This window comes from Oncorhynchus mykiss, chromosome 13 (assembly GCF_013265735.2).
Source record: "Oncorhynchus mykiss isolate Arlee chromosome 13, USDA_OmykA_1.1, whole genome shotgun sequence".
Taxonomy (NCBI): Eukaryota; Metazoa; Chordata; class Actinopteri; order Salmoniformes; family Salmonidae; genus Oncorhynchus; species Oncorhynchus mykiss.
The window spans coordinates 40,345,025-40,358,429 of record NC_048577.1 but is presented as its reverse complement, the minus strand read 5'-3'; the positions used below and the strand labels follow the sequence as shown (position 1 = coordinate 40,358,429).

Below are 13,405 nucleotides of genomic sequence, written 5' to 3'. Positions count from 1 at the left end.
AAGTAGGAGAACTTGCACAAAAACTTGCACAAAAACTTGCACATTTGACCAAATACTTTTTTTGCCCCACTGTATATATATATATCTTATGCACACACAACTCACAGCTCCTCATGGTTGTAGTTGCAGCCTATGTTCTTTCTCCAACATTTGCTCAGTGTGTCGTGCTTCATTTAGCCCTCCTAACTTTACCCTCACTTTCTAAAGCAGTTACTTGTTCACACTCACTATATTTACTGTATATCATAGGAGGCTGGTGGGAGGAGCTGTAAGAGGACAGGCTCATTGTAATGGCTGGAATGGAATCCATGGAACGGAGTCCAACACGTTGTCCATGTGTTTGATTTGTTTGGTACTATTCCATTCCAGCCATTACAATGAGCCTGTCCTCCTATAGCTCCTCCCACCAGCCACCTCTGCTATATTTATTGTCCAGACTCACTTACCTAGCTATGTACAGGCATTTAGATAAGTGCTAGATAGACACGTCACACAGGACTGAACCTGATCTAAAAACAGAAACTTATAACAATTGAGAAAAGATGAGTTGCAGACACGGTACATCTTGCATACTTTATAAAAAATGTATTTGGTTCAGGAAGGCTTTGAATTTGACATTTATGGAGCAAACTTGAGGGGTAGAGAAAGGTCACACTTTGGGAAAGCTGTAAACATTTGTCACTTTAATCAAAATCGCCAGCAATCATCAGCAATTGCAGGGTCAGTATTTTGTTGTTTTTGTAATTGAATGTATTTTAACATGTTAATATTGAGCACAATGAAGGTTACGTCCATGTCTGAGACCTACTTTATGTTTATGTTCTAATCACCCTGTTTGTCCTACAACCTTAATGGATATCCATTTCAAATGTTGCAAGGAAATAACCATGTATCAGATTTGTTAGGACAAACTCGAGTCGGTAAGACTGAGTTAATTTGAGTTGTTCCCACTTAAGTGAGAGAAGTACGTGTTACTGTCTTTTTAAATCCTCTATGTGCTTTATAGTCACTTGATGTCCAGTGATTTTTGCTAGAGCTGTTACACAATAATGCCAGTCATGTCCATATTAATGTATTCAATTTTGATAATGAAGAAAATGTGTGCTTGTATTGCGAATGCACAAGTTCCCATGTGAAATTTCATACATTCATAAAACCATAATTGCCATGACTTTACTGTAGTTTTTATTTATTTAAGTGGTTTAGACTGCCATTCAGTTAGATAATTTATAGCCTTGCTTGCCAAGCTTCGTTATCATTAAGACCCAACTGGTAAGGAGACTAGCTAGTTTTTGTAAGACTTTGCTGTCAACAACTTGGACTATGTCATATTAAGGATAATTTACATGTGGCTTGGTGTCAAATTAAGTGAACCTGATCTTTACTCATAATCCTGTACTTTCCACAAACACATCACCTGTCACTGATGCAGGGCTACATTGAGCTTCAACATCCATGCAGTCACCGAGCACCATAACCATGCACATGTCAGAGACCGAGATTTTCTAGTTGATCTATCAGTCCACACTGAAAAAACAGTTTTCCTTGTAATTTTCCATATAGGAAGGGAACGGAGCGAAGCCGACCTGGCTGGCAGTGTCCAATCCGCTCTGCTGGAGGGGCACATTAGAATGATGAAGCGCTCTGCATGATATCACTGTAATTTTGTGCACTCATCCTCTCTCAGGCCATATGTCCAGTCTGTGTCACGAGGCCAATGTGTGTCAATCTGTGCTGCTGGCCCACACTACTCTGTCCTGCCCAATCCAAAACGGATGATCCTTTCACTGGTCATGTCTGTCAGTTGATGTCCAGAGGGAATAATTAAAGTAGAGTGCATCCAGGGTTTTTCCCTCGTCAGTGTTTTACTACCTTTTTTGATGGGTTACATAATTTCTTTAATGATGAACAGAATGTCCTTCACATTCAACCTCATCTCAAATACATTCTTTCGTATTCAGCATTTCTGTGCATAAACCTGCTACATCATCTGGTCAAGCAAAGTTAAGGTCTCAACGCCACAATCTGCTCTTTCTCTTTAGTGTTCCTTGTCTAGCTTTGATCACTATTGCTCTGATGCATGTTAGTCTGATATGCCATAGAGATACAGGTGTACAAAAGCAAGTTCGTCACCAAGTCTTGGCTGAAATAATGTAATCTCGAATGCAGATTCAAGTGATGTTATCATCCGCTTCATATTAACGTGTTCGATTCAGTCCAATGTATGGTATGCAAGATCTTTTGTCTGCTTCATTTGAGTCTCGTCTCCTCTCAATACTACCAATAACCAGCATGCTTATATACAGTAAACACTGAAGGCAGGTGGAGTATGTCTGCATGTACATGCATTCTTATGGACACGTTTCACAGGCTGGTCTCTTAACTTTGTACGCTCTTGAATCTTCTACATGCAGTGTGAAGTGGCTGGAGGCTGTGTAAGAACATGTAGTAAAAGCAGAGTTTAAGGATTGTATTTAACTTTGAACACAATGAATGTCTTTGTAGTTGGTCTATTGCCCCCTCAAAAAAATAAATAATTGTCTAATGTACATGTACATCTAAATGATGAGTTGGGTCATTACTGTTGCATACAGTGCAGTTATTTTAACAAAACAAACCAGTATTTGTGATGTTATTAGTAATTTCATCAGATAGTCATACTCTTTCAATCCAAAAACACAAAGTCATTTTTATAGTATGTAAAACAAATCTAGGAGAAATAAAATAAATGACTCCAACAATGGATTCTGGCCATTTGGCAACTACTCAAACACAAATGATGCATCTTCAGCTATAAATTGGAAGTGCAATTGACTTCTGAATGTAATAGGAAACACAAAGAGAAGTTAACTAATCGCAATGCTGAACAAAGCAAGGACATACTCTTGTGTATAAAGCATATTTGGTAGAAGTGTATATTACATCAACTCTTGCTACTTTTTCACCAACAAGCTTAGCGCCAATGGTGTGGTCAACTAGTAGCCATGTGGTCCAGTCTATTTGTGCTATTAGCAAACTCCTGTTTATTCACTGTTATGCCAAAGCTGTCTGGCATGACAACAGAAGATTTGGCTACAGCACATACACTATAAAACCAGGTTAGCTGACTCAACTAGTGTTCTCAGGTAGAGATCCAATTGAACCAGTTTAGTCTCTCCAGCGATGTCCACACTCATAATTGCAGCATTTGTAGAACGTTGTCATCGGTTCATCTGCAGATCTGGTCTGAATCTGCATGAAGAATGCTCGGGGGTGCTCACACTTGGGACATTTTTCTAAATAACACAAATATGAGAGTTAGAGTAAATACATACCTGGCTATAAGTAACAGTGAATATGGGCCATTATGACCACCTGTCCTCTATAGGTCTGGTGGTGGACACAGGAGGCTGGGCAAATCTAATCCAGCTATGCCATCTGCCAGCCTTTGGGCTACAATCCAGCCAGTGTTCTATCATTTTAGGCGTGGATGACCAGTGACCACATACTGATTGAATGTTAGCTAAATTATGCAGGTGATTTGGTAATTTACCTGGCGTGGAATCCACATTTTCCCAGGCTGCAGCTCCACCAAGCACATCATCAACCTCTTTCAGTTTGGGATACTTCCTGTTGTTTACCTATGGGAAAGATGGACATGTTAATGTATCAATACGTTTTGTAAGACAGAACACATGACAGACATCAGTTACTTGGCAATAAGTCTAGGAATTAAGTAAAAGTTAGTTTTACCTTCCTAGTAATGTTGTGCACGTACGGACATGTGTTGCAGGCGAATCGATAGCACTTCTGTCCTTCCTCTACAATCAACACATTCCCACATGTTGGACAAAACAGAAGCATATTCTTTTGACTAAATTGGCCAGAACCGATCTCACAATGTAGCTAAGTTTATACATCTATTTCAATCATTTAGCTAAATGATAAAAATCCTGACAGCGTTGTTGACCTCCACTCTCGTGTGAAACGTTGTTACATCTAAAAAGGTTCGGTAAGAAACAACATTTGCTATTTCTTTATGGTTCCTTCTTAAAATAATTATAATTTATACTTAAAGTTAACTATATTGTATTATATTAGAAAAAGAGCCATAGAAATGGAACAATGATGATAGAAATAGCAGTATCCCAAATCGGTACAAGTCAGAACCTCCACTCGGGCTAGTTTGACTCCGGTATGTTGTGAGTGACGTACATGCCGGTCGCGAAATGTTTTAGCATGGATTGCAGAGATTCAGACTTTCCAAATATACTTTATTTGTATGCTACAGTTTAGGTATGTTTTAGTAATCGCGTAATATATATTTTACTGTACACGTTGATCGATAGAGTATGAGGTGTGAAAATCTGTTAGTTTGTCTAACTAGCTAATCTTACATGAAATAGCTAGCTAGCTAACATAAACTGGTCAGCAACTTTAGCTACAAAATCCTATTCACAGTGTAAATGATGGGGGAGGAGACCCAGTCCCTTCACCTGGATGAGGGACTGTCTGTAAAGGAAGAGGAGTTAGGACAGGCAGAGGGAAAGATGAACCAAGTGGAGGATGAACAACCAGAGGAGGTTGAAGAGGAAGATGAGGAGGACGAAGAAGCATTACCACACTCGGAATTCCTGGACATATTTGAAGAAGGACTGGCTCGCCTTGTACAGGACCCTCTACTCTGTGACCTTCCCATTCAGGTTGGTGACCTAATCCATACAGGGTGAAATGTATCTATTGGATGATGTAAAGTCCTCCAGCCTAACCAATGTCTCACTACTGCCTGCGCTTTCCTGCAGGTGACTCTGGAGGAGGTGAATTCCCAGGTTGCTCTGGAGTATGGCCAAGCCATGACTGTCCGTGTATGCAAAGCGGATGGCGAAGTAATGCGTGAGTTTCTGGCTGTTTCTTAGTAGAATACCATATTTCTGTTCTATTTTAGCAGGTCAAATGAATGATACTGTGTGTGTGTAAGTGACATTCCAATGTGTGTTGGTCAGCCATAGTGGTGGTGCAGAATGCTATGGTGCTGGATTTGAAGAAAGCCATTCAGAGGTTCATGGAGCTGAAACAGCAACGGGAGGGTGGGGTGAAGCACGTCAGCTGGTAACACACACACACACACACACACACACACACACACACACACACACACACACACACACACACACACACACTAACCTTGTGAGGACACACAATTCAGTCCCATTCAAAATCATTTTTCCCTAAACCTAACCGTAACACTTACCCTATTCTTAAAATTAATCTGAAAACCTTAACCCTAAAACAAACTCTAGCTCCGAACACTAATTCTAATTCTAATCTTAACCCTTAACCCCCTAGAAATAGCATTTGGCCTTCTGGGAACTAACACATTTTTTTTGTTTGTCTACTATTCTTGTGGGAAATTCTTGTCCCCACAACTATAGTTATACACACACACACACACACACACTCACAGTTTTGTTTTTCGTGTGCAGGAGATACGTATGGAGAACCTTTCATCTCATATTTCAAGGGGAGAAGCTTGATGATGACAAAATGAAACTAAAGGAGTAAGTTGCAATCATTGTGATTATGGAGTATATTACATAATGCTTTTGTTAACTGAAAACAACATTTATTGTATTGTTTTATTGTCAGTTATGGGATCAGAAACAGAGATGAGGTGACATTCATGAAGAGACTGAGGAAGAAGTGAAACGGAGGTACAGCAGTCTTCTGAACTACGATCTCATCTGAAAGATGTTCACAGGCAAAGTGGTACCATTGTAATGATGACTGTAACTAATACAATTGTATGGCCGTGTGAACGAGAGAAGCTATTGGAAAATACCACTGTCTTATGTGCCTGTGGCATTTTCCATTATAATAAGATAATACTCATTTCGAAAGGACTCAACATTTGTATTTCTTGCACTTCCCATGGGAGTATAACACTGGCAACCCTTTTAAATATATATTTTTATGTTTATAATATTATTGATAATACGTTGAGTTGAACAATGAATAACGCTGCTCTATGTGCTTCCAACTTCAGATCTCACTACCGTGTGTAGTCCTGCCTACTCTGTGAGTTGCCTGCTCAGTCCCCGTTGCTTCAGACCTCTATGTTTCAACCTGGAGATGTACAGCAACTATAGTCATACACTGACATGACTCAGATGATGTCTAAAAGGTTTTTCAATGGACATCTCAAACGTTTTTTTTTTTTTTTTTTTACATGTCGTAGATATGATTGTGTGGAATGTTTCGTACGGTCTCAATTGTTTATTGTTTGGACATATTCTCTTGTCATTTTGTACAGTAAAATTGTGCCACTTCAAACATGAATAAAGGCTACAATGCAACCAAACACCCCTGAAATATCACCTAATTACAGTGAATATGTTTTAGAATTTTATCTGGCGTTAAATAATTGAACCAGACCTGGGTGTGCCGCCTGGTCTAACAGTGAGAGTACAACCACAATATGTAAATATCTCCTGTAGGTAGTCCTTGTTGAAAACAAGCAAAATATTTCACTATTTCCTGGCGTACATAGAGGAGCATCACAGTTCCCACAGCACAATCTGGGAGCAACCAGTGAAACCAGGTAAAAATCTATATGGTCTCATTACAGTAACCATTTAATTTGCAGCAGCTAAGATGGCGAAGAGAAAATGTGAAATATATTTTGTATCTTTGAAATCTTGTTTTTTAGTAATGTTGGGTCACATCAATCTATCTGACTTGTACAAACAGAACGTGATCTCCTTACATTAGTTTGTCTTGGTATGAAGTATTTGTAGATGTGCAAGGTTGATGCTTACATTGATACATAAAGTTAGGGCTGTGTCTTTTGGCTTATCATCCAAGTTGTATGACAGGAATAGATCGAATTGATCTGAATGTGTCTAACTTCATGACCCAATCATCTGAAGAAATTGAATTGTTGGCCTAACACTATATAGTTCTGGGCGACTGGCATGCATTTCAGACCGGACTACTTGATTGGTGGCATTGACTGGTGGTGGGTTGAAATGTTCCACCTTTGTGATGTCTGATGCTGGTGGTTCTTTTCAGCTCCCAGGATGTCTGGCTCTTCTGAGCACAGGGAGCTGGATAGGATCTCCATGGAGATGAACCAACTGTCATTCAGGAGGCAGCAACTGATCGACCGCAGGAACATGCTGACCATCCTGCAGGAGTTCAGGAACCGCACCAACCGCAGTAATACAGGTAAAGAGGAAATTCACTGTCTAGAAACGCTATTATTGAGTAAATGCACATGGCAGGAATGGATGTGATGTGACCTCTAGCTATGACCCAGCTGGGCTGATGTGTTCTATCACTGACCCCCTCCGAGACATGTATTACCTCTCTTTGTCCAGCAGATGGCTCCAAGGAGCAGACTGAGATTCAATGCCTTGATAAGGAACTGCAGGAGCTGTCTGAGAAGAAGAGAGAGCTGCAGGAAAGGCAAGATAACATTCTCCATTCCAAGGACCAAATAAAAGGTGTGTCTACTTTACCTCTGTTATGGTGATACTGTTCTCACACAGCACTCTCTTAATACTCCCATTCTGATCATGATTGTCTCCCTTTAATGTCCTTTGCAGAGTGCATCATCAGTCAGGGGGGCGTATCTGTTCTCCCTGACCCCTCTGTTGTCTTTGTTGAAGCTCCACCCTCTATACCAGGTGAGTCACTTGGACTGAGAGTCAAATGAGGTGTGAACTTGTTCATTTGTGGGTTATTTCAAGCAGTTCCCCCATTTTGCTACAATTATTTTCCTGGCCTGCTTAGATCAGAGGCTAGTCCTATAGATGAGTGATGTTATATGGTCATAACTACACTCCCTCCATAGCTCCGGAGGTCATCCTGGACATCCAGAAACTTCCTCCCTGCTCATCTCAGACCCAGTGCCCACAATGTCGACAGTTCATCACCACAGAGATTGTCACTTCAGTAGGCAATGTGGCCTGTCTGGTCTGTGTCACAATGTCTATACTTGGGTGAGTTGACCTGCACTGTCTTACTGCTGTGTTACTACCAATTGTCTGCCATCTTTGAATGGACAGGAGGTCGACAATGAGGTGTTTTCAACTCTATGCTTCATCTAGAGTTGGAGGGAGTAGGATATTTCGGTTAACAAAGGTGCTTTTTGGAGACTGCATTCCAGATATTTGTTTCCTGCAGTACTATGCAAATTTCAGTTTGGAACAAAAGCCAGTGCCTTTGGGCTAGTGTCATATCTGATAATCACATCACCTGATGGAATGCAAAGTTTAACACTATCCTTTCTGGTCTATTCTCATTCAGCTGTGTGGCTGGCTGCTGCCTTATCCCTTTCTGCATTGATAACTTCAAAGATGTCACGCATAGATGTCCTAAGTGTCGAAGTTCAATAATCACCATCAAAAAGCTCTGAGGTAAGGGCCCACATGTACATAGAGACTAATAAACAGGTCTCAGACTGGGCTTGGACATCTCCTCTTGTGATGATGAGGCATCTACCATGAATCTGAGGTGACCCATTTGGGGTTCAGTAGACACCCTGTCCCATCCTGCAGGTATAGGACAGCAGTGGATGAGGAGGAAATGGACAATGAATGTTAAATGGAGCCAAGCCATAGTGAAACATGTTCTGCTGAGTGACAAGTGATCCTAAATTCCCAACAACTGTACTGTGGTCAGTGTCACTCCCACCACTCCTGTGATGTCGTCATCCTGTACATTTTAAGTTAGTATGTATCGCACTGTTCTTGGAATAAAATGTCTTCATCGATGCAGTTTATTAGAGAAACTGCATTAAATTGTTTATTTTAATTTTATTGACCTGCAAAAAGCCTGTGTGAATTATAAAACAGAGGAAAATAGTGTTTCAAGGTCTGTAAACTCTAAAGCTGCATGTGACTTATCCAAGCCTAGTGGTGGCTGTGTTAGGAACTTCTTGGTAAACAAAAAGTCACATGATAGGGTTGTTTTATTTACTAAACACAACTGAATGATTTTCACACACAATGTACATTACCATTTTTATTGACACAAAAAGGCTATATATATATATATATATACACACACACACATACACATTATGGGTATACAGTAGAACACATACTGTATACACCAAACAGTCTTAATACAAAAGAGCTTAGATGTGCTACGTTTGTATAAAATGTACGAAAAGAGCTCATGTGCTACGTTTGTAAAAAATTAAATAAAATGCATGACAAAATATATACACAATGTGCAAAATGTATGGCATACTATGTATCAATACACTATTGCAAGGGAAGGGGCTATACTAGTATAGTACAAATAAAATGACTTCTGATTCCAGCTCATTCTCCCTTTCTGTAGTTTGGACACATGATCAATGGGGCACTGATGCTCAGATAAAAACAAAGTTGTACACAAAGACCAATCAGGAGCAGGCAATGTTTTTTTGATTAGCTACCCATTTTTATCCACTCACAGTGTAAACTGCTTTGTTTTTCTAACAGAAATGTGTGACATTGAGGCTCTTAAAGGCCCTGTGCATTCAAAAACATTTAGAGTTCCCTGTGTTATATACACTTGAGTGTACAAAACATTAGGAACAGCTTCCTAACATTGAGTTGCACCCTCCTTTTCCCCCAAAACAGCCTCAATTCGTCGGCGCATGGACTACAAGGTGTTGAAGTGTTCCACAGGGATGCTGGCCCATGTTGACCCCAATGCTTCTCACAGTTGTGTCAAGTTGGCTGGATGTTCTTTGGGTGGTGGACCATTCTTGATACACACGGAAAACGGTTGAGCGTGAAAAACCCAGCAGCTTTGCAGTTATTGACACACTCAAACCGGTGTGCCTGGCGCCTACTACCATACCTTGTTCAAAGGCACTTCAATCTTTTGTCTTGCCCATTCACCCTCTGAATGGCACACATACACAATCCATGTCTCAATTGTCACAAGGATTTTTAAAAAATCCTTCTTTAACCTGTCTCCTCCCCTTCATCTACACTGATTGAAGTGGATTTAACAGGAGACATCAATAAGAGATCATAGTTTTCACCTGGATTCACCTGGAAAGAGCAGGTGTTTTGTACTCTGTGTGTTTCAGCACTATGAGGTTGGAATAATACTGTGAAAATGATGATAATGCCCTTTCAGTCTTTAGAGCTGTTTAAAAAGGCCGCCTGAAATTTCAGCCTGTTTACGTGGGATGGAGTTTTGGTTTGCCAGGTGGTAAATTAGTTAATAGACCAATAAGAAAGAGTTCCAAACCTCTGCCAACATCAGCTAGTTTTCAGTTTCCCCCTCCCTACTCAGACCACTCCCAGACAGTCATAGTAAAATTATTGCTAGAGAAATTGCTATTTTCTAAAAAGCTGTTTTAGTTTCTTAAGGATTGTTTTCACTAAAAATGATCACAGTAAGGTACTTAATTGTTACTCAGAAATGATTTAATATTGAGATAAAAAAAAACAGCTGCATTGAACCTTTAAGTAATTTTCTTTGGTAGGGGACAGGCAGGTAGGCTACAATTGATCCAAACTGTTGAAATGACATTTCTTTAGCACGGTCTGCAATGCATTTCCAAGGAATGCTTATGCTGTCGTTGGTGCGTCAAACCTTATCATGCCGAATAGTGTTTTAAAGCTTCTTCCATTTTTTTTTTGGGGGGGGGGGGGGGGGCTCTACTAAATTGCAGAAAGGTTTCTGTGTTTCTAAATGCAGTTATCCGTTGTGTAGCTCAGACTGCTTGAACAAGAAGACTGTCAACTTTTGTAGAGTCAACCTGTCTGTAACCTCCTCTGCCTTAACCCATTTCAACCGTCGGTTTCAACACTTCAAATGCTTTCACATTTGATCTTTGGCCAGTATATGTCACTGTAATTAAATGTTTAACTACATGTGTACGATTGCAATAATCATGTAGGATTTTGACCTGAACAAAAACTTCAACTGGGAGTGAGTAGTGAAAACCAAGGCTATTTCATCAGTGTGGAGATCATTTTAATATCCCTCTGTTGGTAGTAATGGTACATATGGATCACACACTGCTGTGTTTTGAAAGGTTGCCTCTTGATGTGAGTGACTGGAATCCCGACCCTACATAATCTGCTGGACTAAGGCTTCATGAATAGAGAGACACATTAGGCCTACTAAATGATACAATAATGATGCTTACATTTGAACCTGCAAGACTATAGCCACATACATTGCTAAGCTGATCACAAAAGCACAAGACAGCCTTGAACCACCTCTGCTGATTCACTGTGGCTCCCTGGCTTGTCAAACTGAATGATGTCAACTTGTCCTCGGTATGTCAGCCAACTAAGGTCAGACGGTATATTGAAGAGAGCGATTGAAATGCCGAGGGGAATTTACTGGCTATATTTCTGCCAGTTCCTAGAGTCAAAACAAGCAAAAGCGATATGCAACACAGATGTGCAGTGCACACACAGACACCAGCTCTACACACCAGCTCTACACACCAGCTCTAGCTCAGGTGCACTGCACGTCACACATAAACAAGCAGGATTCAGCTGATCTGTACATTGGGATAAATCCACTCCAGACTTGACAATAGGGTTGAGAGAGAGAACATTTTCAAAGGCTCTTTTGTCAATAATATAAAGGACATAGGCCTGGGCCTGGCAAGCTACAGCGGTGCTCTGCCACCTATTGTGACCCCATGGACACTAAGGCAAAGCACGTTGCAGTTTGGTAAATAAACTCACATTGGCCCTACTCTCCCCCACATAAGAATAGAGTAAGAACAACAGCTGCTAAAAATGTGATGCCTCTCAACTTCTAATTCTGATGAATTCAAGAGTTCTCAGGCCGACAGCTCTCGTATTGTCAACCAATGATACTAAATGTGGGTTTCATGCACTCACTTTTTATATTTTTTTTATCTTACATGATATAAGACTGTTAACACTTTACTTCAAGTAGTCTCCTGCTTCGTTTGAGTGACAACAAAATCCGTCATCACTCTGTGTACTCTTTGGAAAGTCTTTAGTTGAATTAAGTGAAAGCAACACCTTGAAAATAGCAAGATATTTGGCAAATGGTCTTATAAGGCATAATGCAATATGTGCAGTGTTTTAGCATCCAATTCCCTCCTGTGATGGGAATCGCATGGGGGCACTGAGTAAAGCAAAGGCAGTTATTTGAAAGCCATAATGCTAAGCTAATACCACATTCCAATAGGTCATATACATACATACATACATACAGGACTGTAATACAGCTGCCTTAGTGATGTATGTAGCAGAGCAGACAGACTACTGCTACAATAGACATAGGCTTATAATATATACAATCTCTCTGCGCTGTCTGTCAAATGTGACACAAAAGTCAGTCAGTAGCCATGCCACTGGCGCAGTCAGAACCAGGTGTGAAATTCTCCGTAACACCTAGGTCAACATCTGTTTCCACTAGCGAGTTCTCATCCTGAGCCTATCTACTGTAACGCCATTTCAGGAGAGACCACTCTTCCTCAGACCAGGTCCTCTTCTGAAAGAGATCACAGGGGGAGATCAACCTCTTCATACCATTGATCTATACCACAGCCCAGCGGGGGCTTAGCCTTCCTTAGAATGAGTGGCTGTTATGAGGGACGATACCTCAGAGGGAAACAGCTACACTGTACATCCAGTGAGGAAGGAGGGTCCTGCCTCTAGCACTCTGATCTGCTCAGAGCAGTGAGATCCACCACCAGTGCTGCTGTAGCCCTGCACAGAACTTCCCACAGGGACTCAAGGCCAGCAGCACTGCACTCTCCTCCCCCACCTCCACTGGAGAAGGAGTGTGCTCTCCGTCTCACTTATCAGTATGTGTGTGTCTCTCCCTGACAGCCCTCTATCTGAATAGGCCTGTTTGGGGGGGGGGGGGTCACATTGACACCCCTTAGTCCCAGTGTAGCTGCAGGTCATGGGAATCCAGGAAGTCAGAGGAGAAGACCCCAGACGGGGGAAGGCCTAGTGGGTTGAGCCCCCCCGTCGGCCCGGGCATGGTCAGGTCCAGCCACTCCATGTTGTCCAGGTTGGTGTGGTCCAGGTGGTAGCTGGAGGGGGGTGCACTGACATTGTTGAACCCGGTGGTGTCCGTGTCCATGGGGGAGTGGGGGGAGTGCTCCAGCAGCTGACTGTGCAGCTCTTCCATCAACCTCAGTGTCCGGGGCTCAGTCTCCCCCTTCAGCGTGCCTTCCAGGAAGGCCTCCAGCTGGTTATCTATGGCCAGGGCTGTCAGGCTGGGTGGGGCCGGGGGGTTAAGGGTGGGGGCGGGCGGGCGGGCCACCAGGATCTGGGGCGGGGGGCGGGATAGCACCGTGTTGAAGGGCAGGGTGGTTACGCTGGCGGTCACAGGAAGCAGCTTGTCTGGAAAGGAAGGGTCCTGTCTGATGAATGGGGAGATCTCTGTAGAAGAAAAGAACATGGGAGATGAT

At 41.7% G+C, this 13,405-nt stretch overlaps 4 protein-coding genes across 13 annotated transcripts in view; 2 read left to right on the top strand and 2 right to left on the bottom strand.

Annotated features, from left to right (window-relative positions):
• Positions 1-2,455: 2,455 nt before the first annotated feature.
• On the bottom strand, positions 2,456-3,980 carry polr3k (polymerase (RNA) III (DNA directed) polypeptide K). Its single transcript, NM_001160530.1, is given in 3 exon segments — positions 2,456-3,275; positions 3,533-3,620; positions 3,733-3,980. Coding segments are annotated over 3 exon segments (327 nt in total). The 5' UTR covers positions 3,844-3,980; the 3' UTR covers positions 2,456-3,147.
• On the top strand, positions 3,860-6,337 carry snrnp25 (small nuclear ribonucleoprotein 25). 3 transcript variants are annotated; one of them, XM_036941054.1, is made up of 7 exons: positions 3,860-3,991; positions 4,441-4,682; positions 4,782-4,872; positions 4,983-5,088; positions 5,463-5,537; positions 5,626-5,690; positions 6,023-6,337. In XM_036941054.1, the coding sequence occupies exons 2-6, from the start codon at positions 4,446-4,448 to the stop codon at positions 5,681-5,683; spliced, it is 567 nt and encodes a 188-aa protein (XP_036796949.1). In that variant the 5' UTR covers positions 3,860-3,991; positions 4,441-4,445; the 3' UTR covers positions 5,684-5,690; positions 6,023-6,337. The 3 variants fall into 3 exon arrangements, 2 of the variants coding, with proteins under 2 accessions (XP_036796949.1, XP_021413538.2); XM_021557863.2 differs by lacking the exon at positions 3,860-3,991 and adding an exon at positions 4,161-4,275; XR_005035538.1 differs by lacking the exon at positions 3,860-3,991 and having other exon boundaries at positions 4,182-4,682; positions 5,626-5,737.
• Positions 6,338-6,444: 107 nt separating this feature from the next.
• On the top strand, positions 6,445-9,643 carry LOC110486342. 3 transcript variants are annotated; one of them, XM_021557858.2, is made up of 6 exons: positions 6,445-6,577; positions 7,048-7,203; positions 7,356-7,481; positions 7,584-7,664; positions 7,832-7,979; positions 8,287-9,643. In XM_021557858.2, the coding sequence occupies exons 2-6, from the start codon at positions 7,056-7,058 to the stop codon at positions 8,393-8,395; spliced, it is 612 nt and encodes a 203-aa protein (XP_021413533.2). In that variant the 5' UTR covers positions 6,445-6,577; positions 7,048-7,055; the 3' UTR covers positions 8,396-9,643. The 3 variants fall into 3 exon arrangements, with proteins under 3 accessions (XP_021413533.2, XP_021413534.2, XP_036796947.1); XM_021557859.2 differs by having other exon boundaries at positions 6,492-7,203; positions 7,359-7,481; XM_036941052.1 differs by having other exon boundaries at positions 6,492-7,203.
• A 758-nt stretch (positions 9,644-10,401) lies between these two features.
• LOC110485173 (myocardin-related transcription factor B) overlaps positions 10,402-13,405 on the bottom strand; it is a 45,496-nt gene continuing 42,492 nt past the window's right edge. For all 6 annotated transcript variants that reach the window (XM_036941046.1, XM_036941048.1, XM_036941049.1 and 3 more), the window contains one exon: positions 10,402-13,376. In XM_036941046.1, coding sequence (XP_036796941.1) covers positions 12,868-13,376 — 509 coding nt within the window. In that variant the 3' untranslated portion in view covers positions 10,402-12,867. The remainder of the gene's footprint in view (positions 13,377-13,405) is intronic.